This window comes from Microcaecilia unicolor, chromosome 4, assembly GCF_901765095.1.
Source record: "Microcaecilia unicolor chromosome 4, aMicUni1.1, whole genome shotgun sequence".
NCBI lineage: Eukaryota > Metazoa > Chordata > Amphibia > Gymnophiona > Siphonopidae > Microcaecilia > Microcaecilia unicolor.
The window spans coordinates 166,168,028-166,185,177 of NC_044034.1; the positions used below are offsets into that span (position 1 = coordinate 166,168,028).

The window sequence follows — 17,150 nt, forward strand, 5'->3', positions numbered from 1 at the left end:
GCTCGAACTGCTGCAGCAAATGGGCTGGCCCACGCTCCCCCGGAGGCCGATGCTGCGGATAACCTCCATCCAAGGAACTACCCTTCCCCAGCCGGTCACTGAGATTACTCCAATGTTGGGACTGCAAGTGGGGGAGAACCATCGGGAGGAAGCCGAATTCTTAGTATTATCCCGGACCATCCACCCTGTGGTTCTGGGACTGCCATGGTTACGATACCACAACCCGGTTATCGACTGGGCCGGGGGAAGAATTCAAGCGTGGGGTAATTCCTGTCAAGAGACCTGTTGTAAGGGTCGGGCGGGCAGCTGTCCGGCCTTAAATACGTTGCCCGAGGAGGGACCGGGTGAACTGGGCTCCTTGCCTATGGATTATAGAGACTTTGCAGATGTGTTTAATCCCAAGGAGGCGGAGGTACTACCGCCGCATAGGTCTTTTGACTGTGCTATCAATTTGAAGACGGATACGGTACCCCCACGGGGCCGACTGTACAAACTGTCCCGAGGAGAGTTCAAGGCAATGCGAGAATACATCCATGAGAACCTACGGAAAGGGTTCATTCAGCCGTCTACATCCCCAGCCGGGGCAGGGTTCTTTTTCGTTACCAAGAAGGATGGGTCGCTGAGACCTTGCATTGACTATCGGGGATTAAATGCCATCACCGTGAAGGATCGGTTCCCGCTGCCGCTCATTCCAGAGCTCTTGGACAGACTGCAAGGAGCTCAGATCTTCACGAAGTTAGATTTGCGGGGGGCCTACAATCTAGTACGAATCCGGTCCGGGGACGAATGGAAAACGGCTTTCAACACCCACGAGGGACATTTTGAATATCGGGTGATGCCGTTCGGTCTCTGCAATGCCCCTGCGGTGTTTCAACGCCTTATCAATTGTGTACTAGAGGATTTGCTAAATTCCATGGTGATTGTATATCTGGACGACATCCTAGTTTACTCTAAGGACCCCCTGGAGCATCCGGGCCATGTTCGTGCAGTGCTGCACCGCCTACGTCAAGCCCATCTATTTGCTAAGCTGAGTAAGTGCGCTTTCCATCAGCGATCCTTACCCTTTTTAGGGCATATCCTGCTTCCAGGGGGGTTACAGATGGAGCCAGACAAGCTCCAAGCCATTCGAGAGTGGCCTCAACCGAAGGGCCTGAAGGCCTTACAACGATTCCTGGGCTTCGCCAATTACTATCGCCAATTTATTCCCCAGTACTCCCGGTTGACAACCCCGTTGACGGCGCTCACCCACAAGAACGCGAGGGTCAGGGATTGGCCGCCAGAGGCGCAAGCGGCTTTTCATCGGGTAAAAGAGGCTTTTGAGTCCGCGTCCATTCTGTTGACCCCCGACCCTGAGAAACCTTTCATTGTAGAGGTGGACGCGTCCGCCCTAGGGGCCGGGGCGGTCATTTCTCAAATCAACCCCGAAGGCCGGCGCCAACCGTGCTCCTTCTTTTCACGTAAATTCTCCCCAGCCGAGCGGAATTATACGGTAGGGGATAGAGAACTCTTGGCTTTGAAACTAGCACTGCAGGAGTGGAGACACTTGCTGGAAGGAGCGGAACACCGGTTCACGGTCATCACTGATCATAAGAACCTCCTATACCTCCAAGAGGCTCAGCGGTTGAATCCCCGACAGGCTCGGTGGTCATTATTCTTTGCCAGGTTTCATTTTCAATTAGTGTTCCGGGCGGCCTCCCAGAATACCCCGGCAGATGCGCTCTCCCGGGCCTTCGAGGTACCAGAAGAGACTAAGGAGACCCATCCGATGTTAGACCCCGCTTGTCTCAGTGCGGCCACAGGGGAGGTTGCACCGATCCAGAAATTCGTGGCGGCCGCCGATCGGAAAGAGGTTCTGCAATGGGGGCACTCGTCTAGATGGGCCGGGCACTTCGGGTACCAAAAGACACTCCGATTCATCACACGACATTATCGATGGCCACAGATGAGACGAGACATCCTCCAGTTTGTTACCTCGTGCCCGGTATGTGCCCGAACCAAGCCAGTAGGAGGACCCCCCGTGGGAGACCTACAGCCACTGCCCGTGCCGACCAGTCCCTGGTCGGAGATATCCATGGACTTTATCACTGACTTACCTCGCTCCCAGGGTCATACCGTGATCTGGGTTGTGATAGATCGGTTCTCTAAAATGGCTCACTTTGTTCCATTCGCGAACCTCCCGTCGGCCGCCTCTCTAGCTCAAGCCTTCATTCACCACATTGTTCGACTACATGGACTACCCACTCGGATCATCAGTGACCGAGGACCCCAATTTACCTCCCGCTTCTGGAGAACTTTGTGCACGGCCTTGGGGGTGGAGAACCATTTTTCATCCGCTTACCATCCTCAAACCAACGGCATGGTTGAGAGGATTAATCAAACCTTGAAAGGATTCTTACGAGCTTTTGTCAACCAACGACAAGATAACTGGGTTTCTCTACTTCCATGGGCCGAGTTCGCCTATAACCAAAGTGACCACTCGTCCTCAGGGCAGTCCCCGTTCTTCCTGGTATATGGACGACATCCTCGGCTTCCAGGGCCGCCATAACCCCGGCGGGGGACCAAGTCGTGGCCGACCTACAAAAGGTCTGGAAGATGGCTAGGGAACAATTACAGAAGACCGCGACCAAGGACAAGATCTTTGCTGACCGCCATCGGCGGCCCGCTCCCGTGCTCCAACCAGGACAGAAGGTATGGTTAAGCACGAAACATCTGAGATTCCGAGGTTCTTCCCGAAGATTGGGACCTCGATATGCGGGACCATATGCAATCCAAGAACGAATTGGGCCAGTAACGTATCGGTTGCGGTTACCCGGCACCCTACGAGTGCATAACGCCTTCCATATCTCGTTATTGAAGCGGTTCCGGGGGTCCGGGTGGCACCCGCCCCCGGCCCAAGAAGAAGATCTCCAGGTGGCCCCGGACCCGGAGTACGAGGTAGGAGAAATTCTCGACTCAAAGTGGCGGCGGGGAAGACTGCATTATTTGTTATCATGGAAATCTTTTGGCCCCGAAGACAATTCCTGGGAACCCGTGGCTAATGTTCATGCCCCAGAATTGGTCAAAGCCTTCCACGCCCGATATCCGTCCAAACCCGGGCCCCGGGAGAAGGGGTCATCCGGGGAAGATACTGTCCCGTTCCGGGCCCTTACCTGGCGGTCCGCGGGCCGGAGCGAGAGGCTGGGGCGCCCGTGGGATGCGGGGCGGCGGGGGAAGGCTGCCACGGGGATCGCCGCGACTGCAGGCTGCTCCGAGGCCGGCGATCCAGAAGAGCAAGCGCCGGCCTCGGAGAAGGAGATCCGCCGGCCAAGATGGCGGCGCCGGCGTCGTCGTCCTCCTCGCTACAGCGGGACCAGCGAGGAGGCTCCGCCCACTTGCGCCGGATTGGCGCATCCGCGTAGGAACTCCGCCCATCGGACGGGAGGACCAATCCGGGCCCCCGCTGCCGGCCTGGGCGAAGAGGATTGGTTCCAGCGGTTCCCCAGCCAGGACGAGCGGGGGATTTAAACGGGAACACGGAAGGGGTCCAGTGCTTCCGTTTTGTTGTTTGAAGCCACATTCCAAGCCTGTGTTTGTTCCTCGTGCCAGCTAGCCGTCCTGCTAGCTATTTCCAGTAAAGACTGTGTTTGTTCCTCGTGCCAGCTAGCCGTCCTGCTAGCTATTTCCAGTAAAGACTGTGTTTGTTCCTCGTGCCAGCTAGCCGTCCTGCTAGCTATTTCCAGTAAAGACTGTGTTTGTTCCTCGTGCCAGCTAGCCGTCCTGCTAGCTATTTCCAGTAAAGACTGTGTTTGTTCCTCGTGCCAGCTAGCCGTCCTGCTAGCTATTTCCAGTGATGACTGTGTTTGTTCCTCGGGCCAGCTAGCCGTCCTGTTAGCTATTTCCAGTGAGGACTGTGTTTGTTCCTCGTGTCAACTAGCCGTCCTGCTAGCTATTTCCAGTGATGACTGTGTTTGTTCCTCGTGCCAGCTAGCCATCCTGCTGGCTATTGCCAATAAAGACTGTGTCCGTTCCCCGTGCTCAGCTAGCCGCCCGGCTAAGCCACGCTCACCAAGGACTCTGTACCCACATCCAGCCAGGCCAGCCGTCACCCCGCGGTTCCAGCAGTCCTGCTGGCCGCCCGCAGCTGAGGGCTCAACCCTCGGTGAACGGCGGTCGCCGCGGGTGAAGATTCGGGGTGCTCGGTGATTTCCTGGCCCTAGTGGGGCTCGGGAAGACTCGAGAGCTCACCAATACCGGAGTGACATCAGAGCCGCGACACCGGCGTTCCAGAGGCGTTGTCAAACTTTGATCCTGGGGAACTGGGTTTGATTCCCACTGCAGCTCCTTGTGACTCTGGGCAAGTTACTTAATCCTCCACTGCCCTAGGTACAAATAAGTACCTGTATATACTATGTAAACTGCTTTGAATGTAGTTGCAAAAACCATAGAAAGGCGGTATATCAAGTCCCATTCCCTTAGCTGGTTAAGACTCGATAAAACACAGTTCTATCTGTATGCGGTTCTTCATAGCTAGTCGAGTGCCAAATATTGCACTTAACCGGCTATAAGTACATAAGAACATAAGAGTAGCCATACTGGATCAGACCAATGGTCCATCTAGCCCAGTATCTTGTTTTCCAAACAGTGGCCAAGCCAGGTCACAAGTACCTGGCAGAAACCCAAATTGTGGCAACATGCCATACTACAAATCTCAGGGCAAGCAGTTGCTTCCCATGTCTGTCTCAATAGCAGACTATAGACTTTTCCTCCAGGAATTTGTCCAAACCTTTTTTAACTCACTATAATAAACTTGGGTTCAAAATAATTTATCTTTTTTTATATATGCACTTTAAAAAAATACTATAAAGTGTTTTAAATTGTTTTAAATGTGCTCAGACCATACCGTTTACACCCATTATATCCCCAAGAGGAATATGTGGTGGTGTCACAATGGAACCATCATTGCACATATGATGTTCCACCTCCTAATATTTGTGTATGTAAGCCAAGATACACTAACCACTGTTATTACATCCTCTGGCAAAGAGTTCCAGAGCTTAACTATTCATTGAGTGAAAAAATATTTCTTCTTATTTGTTTTAAAAGTATTATTTCCATGTGACTTCCGAGTGTCCCCTAGTCTTTGTACTTTTGGAACGAGTAAAAAAAATCAATTTACTTCTACTCATTCTACACCACTCAGGATTTTGTAGACCTCAATCATATCTCCCCTCATCCGTCTCTTTTCCAAGCTGAAGAGCCCTAACCTCTTTAGCCTTTCCTCATATGAGAGGCATATGCTGGGCAGACTTATACAGTCTGTGCCAGAACCGGTGGTGGGAGGCGGGGCTGGTGGTTGGGAGGCGGGGATAGCGCTGAGCAGACTTATACGGTCTGTGTTCTGAAAAGCACAGGTACAAATCAAGGTAAGATATACACAAAAAGCAGCACATGTGAGTTTATCTTGTTGGGCAGACTGGATGGACCGTGCAGGTCTTTTTCTGCCGTCACCTACTATGTTACTATGTTATTTGATCACTCTTCTCTGAACCTTTTCTAATTCCACTATACCTTTTTTGAGATACAGCGACCAGAACTGAACACCAATACTCTAGGTGCAGACACACCATGGAGCAATACAAATGAATTATAGGGTTTTCGGTCTTATTCATCATCCCTTTCCTAATAATGCCTAGCATCCTGTTTGCTTTTATGGCCGCCGCCACACACTGAGCAGCAGATTTCAGCGTATTATCTACACCACTACCCAGATCTTATTTATTGAGCACTGACCCCCAAGGTGGACCCTAGCATCAGGTAACTATGATTCAGATTATTCTTTCCAATGTGCATCACCTAGAATTTGTCCACATTAAAATTTCATTTGCCATTTGGACGCCCAGTCTTCCAATTTCCTAAGGTCTTCCTGCAATATTTCACAGTCCACACGTTGTTTTAACAACCTTGAATAGTTTTGTATCATCTGCAAATTTGATCACCTCACTCATCGTTCTGATTTCCATATCATTTATAAATATGTTAAATAGTACCGGTCCCTCTACAGATCCCTGCAGCACTCCACCCTCCTCCATTGAGAGAAATGACCATTTAACCCTACCCTCTGTTTTCTGCCCAATAACCAATTCCTAATTCACACCAGAACCTTGCTTCCTATCCCATGACTCTAATTTTCTCAGGAGTCTCTCATGAGGAACTATCAAAAGCTGCCATACTGGGACAGACCAAAGGTCCATCAAGCCCAGAATCCTGTTTCCAACAGTGGTCAATCTAGGTTACAAGTACCTGGCAAGATCCCAAAACAGTGCAGTGGATTTTCCCCAAGTCCATTTTAATAATGGTCCATGGACTTTTCCTTTAGGAAGCCGTCCAAACCTTTTTTAAACCCCGCTAACTGCTTTCACTACATTCTCTGGCAACAAATTCCAGAGTTTAATTACTTGTTGAGTGAAGAAATATTCTCTCCAATTCATTTTAAATTTACTACTTTGTAGCTTCATTGCGTGCCTCCTAGTCCTTGTATTTATGGAAAGAGTAAACAAGCGATTCACCTCTACCCGTTTCACTCCACTCGCTATTTTACAGACCTCTGTCATATCTCCCCTCAGCTGTATTTTCTCCATGCTGAAGGGCGCTAGCCGCTTTAGCCTTTCCTCATAGGGAAGTCCTCCCAACCCCTTTATCATTTTCATCACCCTTCTCCGTACCTTTTCTAATTCCACTATATCTTTGAGATGTGGTGATCAGAATTGTACACAATATTCAAAGTGTGGTCGAACCATGGAGCTTTACAAAGGCATTTTAATGTCCTCATTTTTGTTTTCCATTCCTTTCCTAATACCACCTAACATTCTATTTGCTTTCTTAGCTGCCGTCGCACACTGAGCAGAGGGTTTCAATGTATCATCAACGATGACGCCTAGATCCCTTTCCTGGTTGGTGACTCCTAATGTGGAACCTTGCATTACGTAGCTGTAATTCAGATTCCTCTTTCCCACATGCATCACTTTGCACTTGCTCACATTAAACGTCATCTGCCATTTGGATGCCCAGTCTCGTAAGGTCCTCTTGTAATTTTTCACAATCCTCTTGCGATTTAACAACTTTGAATAACTTTGTGTCATCAGCAAATTTAATTACCTCACTAGTTATTCCTATCTCTAGATCATTTATAAATATGTTAAAAAGCAGCAGTCCCAGCACAGACCCCTGGGGAACCTCACTATCTACCCATCTTCATGGAGAATACTGACCATTCAACCCTACTCTCTATTTTCTATCTTTTAACCAGCTTTTAATCTACAATAGAATACTACCTCCTATCCTATCCTATTTCCCTTCACTAAATCCATGTTGGCTTTGTCTCATTAATCCATGCTTTTGAATATGCTCTGTAATTGTGCTCTTTATAATAGTCTCTACCATTTTGCCTGGACCTCCGGCTATGTTTTTGCCAGCTCGGTATCCAGCAATTCAATGCCAGAGCCCTGTCATGGCCCAACACTGAATTGTGCAACGCTGCTAATGGCCAGCAAAACACTGATAATCACCGGCTGAATATTGGGCCCAAGATCAAGACTGGATGGACCATGTAGGTCTTTAGCTGCCATCATTTACTATGCTACTATGTAAGTTTTGGACAAAAACTTATCCTTTCCCCAGGAGTTAAATTATCTTTAACTTGTGTATTGAAAAATAGCCATTAAAAAAGCACAAGCAAAAGGTTATGTATAAAAAGGCTGAAGAAGGCCTACCTGATTCTTAAAAATTGGAACTTTCTGAAAACGTTTTGCTTGCACAGTACGAAGGATTACTGCACTGCTACAATCATTTTGCCTCATTTGGGTCACTATCACTTCTTGGTCTCTTTTTGCTTAAACTCCAAGTAGAGGGTATGAGTTATGAGCTGAGAACAGTCTTTTCTTGAGCATCTGTTAAACTCAGAAAACATATAAATAACTGGGAGCTAATACCCTGCCACTCAACCCCACAGGGGGCATGATGATGTTATGCAATAACTATTGCTAAAACGACAGGATTAAACCACTGCTTTAAAAAAAAAAAAAAAAAAAAAAGGTTTTGCTTGTACAAGTGTTTCTGTTTTTCTCTTCCAGGACCTGCAGAAAATCAAAACTATGGGCAAAAGACACCACATCAAACTGAAGTCATACATTTCCTCTTAAATTAAGAAATGTGGCTGCCAATGGGTCCACAATAGGTTTGTGATAGATATTTTAATACTGAAAATATTTAAACTGCAGTAAATAACATTTGCAAAGAAATAAAGTTTAAAGAAAAACACTTGAGTAAAAGATGCACATTTTCTAAATTGCACAAGCAAACCAATTTACAGGCTTTATGCATCATTTTTACCCTAGTTTTGCCCAAAACTTTGTCCTAAAACCTTACACCAATGTCAAACCACTGCAGTATGGAACACTATGACTGACTATCTCTTTCAAGTTTATATTTTAAAAATAAATAAATAACATTAATAAGGGAGAAGAAAAAGATAGATCACTAAACTAGCAAAATGGTATTAGGAAATCTAGGGCCTTCTTCCCCCAAATTTCTATTTTTTAGCTTCCAGTTTTCTTACCTTGCCCTCCCATTTCATCCATCGGGTTTTATCTTCAACCAGAGCCTGCAGTAGGCGCTGAGCTCCCAAGGCTTGTGTGCCACGCTCCCGGCTGGACAGGATACGGACAGCGTTCTTCTCTGGAATAATCTTCATGGCTAGTAGTTGCCACTGTCATTCCAAGCAGCAGAGAGAAGATGTGTGCGATTCAGATCTGGCAGATAGCATGCAGGCACCGGGAAAACTGTTCTCATTGAAATCTGACAAGAGGGAGAAGATCAAATCAGAGAATCAAACCTCAAATATACAATTCAACAATTCCTAGAAATACCAGATTTCACATCTAAAACTGCATCAAAGAATACTGAAAATGGCCTGCATTTTACTTTACAAGCAATACTTTCTATTTATTGTACAGTATTTCAAAAGTACAGATACTGCCAAGTTGCTCCTTTAAACTGCCCCCTGCAATTGCCTTGAACCAGTGGGAACAGCTTCACTGGAAAGAGTTACAAGTGATCTCACACAGAACAAGTTTAGATTAGTTCATACACCAGTACTGTCATAGACAGATTAGATCAATCAAATATAGAGAGTATGATATCACTTATGAGTAACTTGCTAACATGGATGATTCTAAGGATTCAAAGGAACTGAAGCTAAAGAATGATACAAAATATATTTGAGGATCCTTGATTTCTGAAAACATCTATGAACAGCATCATTAATTTTGCACAGAATATCTCTCATGCCAATTAGACTGAAAGCAGATAGGAAAGTTAGTCTGGAGACAGATGTTCTCCTTTTGAAAATTCACCAACAGAAGTGAGATAGACAACATAGATTAACTTGTTAACATAAACTATTAGTTTAAGTAACACAAAATTTTTGAAAACCTGTAAGAAAATACCTGAATTTCCACAAAGACAAACTCAATTATGTTAGTCACATTCATAACCACAGGGCGAATGGAGAGGGACAGACTCTTTTCACGAGTGATTTTCACAATTGGAGAGGGGCACTTGATTTACACTAATCTTCAAGTCTGACAGGTCTTTGCTAATATTCTTTTTTTTTTAATATCTTTATTAACACCAATAGCATAATGTAAGGAACCATACTAGTACAAACAATGGCTATGCTGTCAAGAACAACCCAACCAACAATAAAAGAAAATAACAAAAAAAAAAAGGGGGGATAATTACCAGGTGCTGAAGCCTTAGCCAATTTAAGCCCCCCAATGATTGCCTGCACCTCTTTTCCTGAAAAGGGAGCATTGAGCTCCTGCACCTGAGCCTCCGATAAGGAAGGTCGGTCCAAGGACTGAAAAAAAGAAGCACAGGTCTGTTCATCAAAATGAAACGTATTGTACAGAAATTCATAAAAACGAACAAAGGCCTGAGCTATGTCCTCCTGCTTAGTAAACAGGGTACCTATCTCCCTTTAAGTTTTATCCGACTAATAACTTTTCCCCGAGCACTGCTTCACCAGGCTCAAAGTGGCTTACAATACATCATGAGTAGTGGAAGAATGTTAGTAGATAAATATTTGGTATTGCAGGATCTTGGTCAGCATGATGTTAATAAAACAAACAAAATAAACAAAGTCATAGTATACAAGCAGATATTATGAAACAGTTCTGAATATAGATGTGCGCGTTGTGCATATTCACATTTGTTGATCTTTGTGGTACACTTTATTAAAGAGATGTGTCTTCAGTAATATGCGGAAGTTCATTCTTTCGTATATCGATTTCAAGCTGCGCGGCAGTGCGTTCCATAACTGTGTGCTCAGGCAGGTAAAGTTTGACACATGCATTATTTTGTATTTCATTCCTTTACAGTAGCTGATGATTATATAGCCATATACTATAACTAGCACGTTGATTTAGGGCATCTTGCAGTTGGCGTTTCACTGTCATATATTCCTGATAAGATGGTGCAGTTGCGGAGGCCTGAAAAGTCTTCCGAACTTCCTTTAACGTGAGATAATGCTACAATATCACGTGACCTGTTCTTATGGAGTCGGGAAGTATAAGCTATGATTTTGCCCCTAAGGACAGCTTTAGCTGCCTCTCGATATGTTCTAGAGCCCACTTCCTCTATAGTGTTTTCCACTACGTAATCTTGCCAAGCCCTTCGCAAATACAGGCGAAACTCCTCATGAAGATACAAAGTGGGAATCATGCGTCATCTACAGGGTCCAATCATCTGAACCATGTAAAGTGTGATTGCCACCAAGGAGTGGTCCGAATAGGCCGGAGCTTCAATAAAGGCTGTGTTCGCCCTACCCAGAAGCGCCTGAGAAAGAAGGATATAGACAAGCCGGGTGTGTATCCCCATACGTGTGAGAATAGTGTGTATAATCCCACTTGTCTGTATGTAGAGTCCTGTAATGATTAGATCTGCTTCACCTGTTTGGGCAGCGGAAGCCAGGGGCTCTCTCTACTATCCTGGATAGAACTGCATATCCCCTCCACACATCAAGCTCTCCAACAGTATTAACAAAGCAAATTAACCCCTCTGCCCTCCTGATCTTTGGCTGGCTTTTGGGTGGTTTACAGTCAATGGTAGGGCTACTGGCGGAGTTAAAGTCTCCACCTATGATTAGCTGATACTCTTGAAAAGTGGAGAGTCTAGCCATTAATTGGGCAAAGAATTTGTAAGAATACACGTTAGGGGCGTAAAGACTGCAAACAACTACTCTCACCTCCTGAAGCTCCCCAGCCACATTTTCCCTCCGGGTCATGATAAAGACTACGTAAGGCAAAGGCCAGCTTCTTATGAATCAAAATGGCTATACCCCTCTGCCTGTTATTAAAAGCAGAGTAATAGAGGTCACATACCCAATCTCTTAAACTTCAAGCGTTCTGAGGCATTCAGATGCGGTTCCTGTAACAAAGCAATGTCCACATGATCTCTCTTAGGGGATTGCAATATACGGGTTCTCTTTACAGGGGAATGAATGCCATCCACATTCAAAGTGATAATTGTCAGCTCAGGTGATGCCAGTAATACTCACTGAAGCAGCCCAGTCTAAAGCACTAACATCAGAGAAACAAACAATTGAGTGGGTCTCCCAGCTAAACCCACCTGAAAAGTGTGTACCACCCTCAAGAACCACCCAAGTATTAGTGAAGCCCATTTGCCTACTAAGGCTCACTACACCCCTCCCCACCCATGCTTCCCCCGCCCCCTCAAACAAATCATAAACACTCCATCACAACTAGAAACCAACACACTCCACATTTATTCTATAACCACCTAAACCTCACAGAAATTACATAGTCCTCCCTCCCTCAACTCCCAAAACCACAAAAGCAATAGTTTATGTAAAAAACACTGAACCTTGCTGCGAAGAGTCAAAGTGCTCAAAAGTACAATGAAACATGAGTTTGACAGGCACTAACAAAAATTATGATGAATGAGGCTTGGTCCTCAAATCACAACATTAAGTCAGCCCCCTCATAAGGTCACAGAGATCCACACAGAAGCAGTCAGCAGGAGTGCACTATAGATGTATACTAGTGAAGGCTCCCCAGAACCAGGTGAAGGGGATGTACTAACCCCAATGAGATAATCCAGTCCCTGGCAAAAGCTTGACCACACAAAGTTCTCATGCTGGGTGTTCATCCAAAAAAAACTTTCAGAGCCTCTGGGGATTCCAACATGAACGATTTATTATCACGATCCGACCCTTCGCAGGGTATTGTACAGCAAAGCGTATGCCCCGCTGGAACAGCAGTGTACAATAGGGGGACAACAGTCTCTGTTGCTCACCAACTTTGGAGGAAAGGTTTTAGAAAATCAGTAGCTTAGAACATTTGTATGATAACACCCGCTTAGCTTTGTAGTGGGTCATCAACTGGACCTTCTCCACAAAGTTAAAAATTCAGGCAATGACTGGCCTGGGCTTAATCCGATTCTCCTTAAAGATACCAATGCTTTACACCCGCTCGGCTTTCAAGTGTGGGCCATCCAGCTTCAAGCCCAGTTCCTGGGGCAGCCAAAGCTCCACTAGATTCCACAGCTCTTTATCCTTCACTGACTCAGGAACCCCGATTAGTTGGATGTTATTGTGTCGTCCCCGGTTCTCTTGATCCTCTACCTGGTCCCCAAGGACCTTGCAACGCCTTTCCAACTCCAGGACACGGCCGGTAATTTCCTGCATATGATCTGGGTTTTCCGCTTGCTGCAGGTGACTCGCCTGGCATCCACACTACTCTTAACATCTTTGATCGACGCGTGCATCTTCCCCAACCGATTGTCAAAGATTCTCAACATATCTCAGGATATCTCTTTGATAGCCGCATCCTGGAGATCCACGACCGGAGCGGGCCCAGGGACAGGAGGCACCATCAATTCCATTGCCATCTTGGATTTAGAGCACTCCTTCTGCAGTCTCGGCATTTTGATCAGCATTCCATCAATCTCCACCAGCCAATCTCTAACAAAGCCCTGCTTGGAAGGCTATATGGTATGAAAAACATTTTTAGTGCAAAATAGAAAAATATTGTTATTGCAGCAACATGAATATAGCAGGTTTTGAGGGGTTAGGAGAGGAGAGCAGATGCAAGGCATCCATTCAGGTATTTTTGTTAAGTTGGAGAAAAGGAATGAAAATGCAAATGCTGACATCTCCTGTGGGAGAGAATCCTCAAGACTCAGTGTACTGCGTAGCAAAGAGTGCAAGTAAAGGCTCATGTGAAGCTGGTAGGACTTGATGCAGGCAATAAGCATTAGGCCTGAAAAGATTTCCTCCCAAACAAGTCTAGTGTCTGAGCCTCTCTACCTGGGGGAGTACTGGAGCTCCTAGGACATTTGAGGGTGAATTTGACAACCAGAGAGTGGTGAGGCAGTTGTGCTCTCGCAAATCCGGGAGCCTTCTGGATACAATACTGTATCCACCTTCTTAGGTGCAACATGCACTGAGAGAGGAGATTCCAAGTTCTTCATCAGTGCATCTTTAAGGATAGGGCAGTGATAGCGAACCTTTCAGAGACCGAGTGCCCAAACAGCAACCCAAAATCTAATTATTTATCGCAGGTGCCGGTACTCATTATGGGCGGGGTCACCACATATGACTCCACCCCTATGATAGCCACACCCCTTACACCAGCCATGGCACATATAAACAGACATCATTGAAACTATTATAGTAGTATAGGAGAAAAAAAATAACATGATTTTTTTTCATTATAAATCATTTCTGTAAGCTGTTACAGCTCCAGTATACCCAGTGCAAAATAAGACAGCAGATGTAAATTCTCAAATTGGACATATTCCAAACACTAAAATGAAAATAAAATGATTTTTTCTACCTTTGTTGTCTGGTTCTGCTGCTCTATATCTGTTCTCTTAACTCCGTTTCCAGGGCTTCCTTTCCATTTATTTCTTTACTTTCCTCCTTTCTTCTTCATTTCTTGCCCTCCATCCATGTCCAGCCACCCTCCTCTCCCCTCCAGCCACCCATATCCAGCCACCCTCCTCTCCCCCTGCCCTCAAACCCAGGAAGAGACAGAGAAATGACTGGAATTTTTTTTAATGTACCATTAAAATCTTGTGAGACTGAGTGGGGCAGCTTAAATACTTGCAGGGATGGGTGGGAATGGGTAAAATTCCAATGGGGATGGGCAGGGACGGGTAAGATTTCTGTCTTCGTGCAACTCTCTAGCTCGGAACTGCTCACTGAAGGAAGGCATCAACAAAGGCGGGGAAGCCAGGAGAGAGGCAGCCTGAGAAGGCATTGGTGCGGAAACAGAAACCTGGCTGCTCGAAGACTTGCGCACTGACATCTCTACCAAAAAGGGGTTAGCCCTCCTCCCGGTGCCGGCGCTTCTCAGATACTAGCAATGCCGATGCCCCAGAGCTCCCGGCATTGTGCACTGATGAGGACCGATACCAATGCTTCTTGAGTTTCCCCTGCTGCTCAGCATCACTGTCCTTCAGTGTCAACAAGGACAACATCAAACCTGTAAGCACCCTCAGTGTCGATGCTGCCCAGTCCTGTGGCCTACTTTCAGTGCCCTCAAGAGCGGTGGAGATCTCCTCAATGCCAGTGCACTCCCAGTGGTAGTTGAAGTCTTAGCAGCCATTGAGGTTGTGGCTTCTGGTGCCAATGTCGATGGACCAGCTCTTGAGGAGCTCAAAAATCTCTCTGCTGGACCTGCCGCACCCTCTGTGTCCTAAACTGCATTTGCAAACAAAGAGAACAGGCTCATGATTAGGCCCGATGCACCTGATGCACCAAAAGTGCAAGTCCGTCATGGAAATCACCCGAGAATTGTGGCCAAATTAAACTCCTCAATTGTGAACTGCAAAAAGGGGCAGCATTAAGTTTTGAAGTCGGTGCTCCGGACTAAATGGGCCTAGCAACTCACAAAAAAGAAAGAAAAACTTGAAGAGCTGAAAACACTACAAAAGTTAAAGTTAATTCCCACACTCCAGGCCTTATGCTCTGTCTAGGAAAAGGTGACGTCTGATGTGTTCAGAAAGGAGATCTTAAGGTGCCGAGGGCAAAGCTCATCTACTGGTCTAGATGTTTTTCACAGTTGAGAAATAATGCTTTGGATATCTGCATATATCACATGGGACGTATGCAGACACAGCATACAGGGAACCCCCAACTGCTGTATACACCATGCTGGAACCACTGCAAAGACCGCACCAAAGACAGATCACACAGGGATGCTGCAGCCATACATCACACCAGGACTCTACTCAAAAACTTGTTCCACTCCTCACCCATCTTACCAATTCTTTTCCTAGTAGAGAGCTATATTTCAGTTCGTATACACCAAGCACAGACAATTGTTGCCATTCCTTTTCAGTAACTTGTACTTCCATGTTAGGAATCACCATCAGAAAAAGGATTTTGGATTTGTAGGGGCATATTTTGAAAGCACTTAGCCTTCCATAGGTTTCTATGGAACTTTGGAAGGCTAAGTGTTTTGAAAATATGCTTCATAATGGACAATGTGCTGAATTTCTCAGCTTAATGTGCAGTGGCAGTGGTTATCAAAGGCCAGCAATAAAAAAAGGAAGAAAACACAGAATAAGAACACAAGAATAGCCATACTGGGTCAGAGCAATGGTCCATCTAGCCCAGTATCCTGCTTCCAACAGCGGTCAATCCAGGTCACAAGTACCTGGCAGAAACCTAATTACTAGCAACATTGTATGCTACCAATTCCAGGGCAAGTAGTGGCTTCCCCCATATCCATCTCAATAACAGACTCTGGACTTTTCCTCCAGGAACTTCTCCAAACCTTTTTAAAACCCGGATACACTAGCTACTGTTACCACATCTTCCGGCAGCGAGTTCCAGAGCTTAACTATTCTTTGAGTGAAAAATATTTCCTCTTATTTGCTTTAAAAGTATTTCTATTTAATTTCATTCAGTATCCCCTGGTCTTTGTACTTTATGAAAGAGTGAAAAATCTATTCACTTCTACCCGTTCTACACCACTCTGGATTTTATAGATCTCAATGATATCTTTTCCAAGCTGAAGAGCCCTAACCTCTTTAGTCTTTTCTCATATGGGAGAATTTCCATCCTCTCTATCATTTTGGTTGCTCTTCTTTGAACCTTTTTTAATTCCACTGTATCTTTTTTGAGATATGGTGACCAGAATTGAACGCAATAATCAAGGCAAGGTCGCACCATGGAGCGATACAGAGATAATATTCTTGGTCTTATCTTGCATCCCTTTCCTAATAAATTCTAGGATCCTGTTTGCTTATTTTGGCCACCATTGGGCAGAAGATTTCAGCGTATTGTCTGCAATGACACCTGAAGACTCATCTCTTTGATAAAACGCCAGTGGGTTGGAGAGGTCCATTCATCATCATCGGGTGACCGTAAGGCTGGGGTGGCTATATTAGTGCGGAAAGGACTAGCAGCAAAATCAGAAGTAGTTGAAATGGATCAGAAAGGGCGCTATATCCTGATCCGGCTGTGGGTACATGACAGGGAGTTATTGATTTTGGGTGTATATGGGCCAAATGTATATGATCCCAAATTCTTTACTAAACTAATGAATCTCTGTATGCCCTATCAATCGAAGCATCTCATGGTGATGGGAGATTTCAATTTAGTGTCACACCCACAGCAGGATTGCTCTAATCCTCGCTCAGCACACAGAGGAGGCCCAAAAGCACATGCACTTCCCCACTTTATGCAAACCCTTAATTTAATTGACGCATGGCGCGGCCTTCACCCGATGGAGCGTGATTACACTCATATGTCACGTGCCCATGGGACACTCTCAAGATTGGATTATATTTTAGTTACTTGCACTACCTTCCCATGGGTCATCAATGCAGAGATTGGTCCGGAGGAGGTCTCAGACCACTCTCTTATGTGGGTGGATCTGGAGACACCTCCTTTTTACCAGCTGGTGAGGAGGTGGCGATTCCCTGCTTACCTATCCCAAAATAAAGAATTTAAGGAGTATCTAAACCAGAAATGGGAAGACTATGCTAAACATAATGACCAACATAGAGATAAACCAGGTTTATTCTGGGCAACGGCTAAGGCTGTGTTACAAGGCGAGATTATAGCCTATGTCTCTGCTAAT

General features: G+C 45.8%; 1 protein-coding gene across 3 annotated transcripts in view; it reads right to left on the reverse strand.

The window, feature by feature from the left end:
* The window catches only part of AMBRA1 (autophagy and beclin 1 regulator 1), a 285,612-nt gene that overhangs the window by 237,683 nt on the left and 30,779 nt on the right, over positions 1–17,150 (reverse strand). For 2 of the 3 annotated variants that reach the window (XM_030200863.1, XM_030200861.1), the window contains exon 2: positions 8,594–8,832. In XM_030200863.1, the coding sequence (XP_030056723.1) occupies positions 8,594–8,728 (135 nt within the window). In that variant the 5' untranslated portion in view covers positions 8,729–8,832. Of the gene's footprint in view, positions 1–8,593; positions 8,833–9,777; positions 9,896–17,150 lie in introns of all 3 variants that reach the window. The other variant, XM_030200862.1, reaches the window with a different exon arrangement.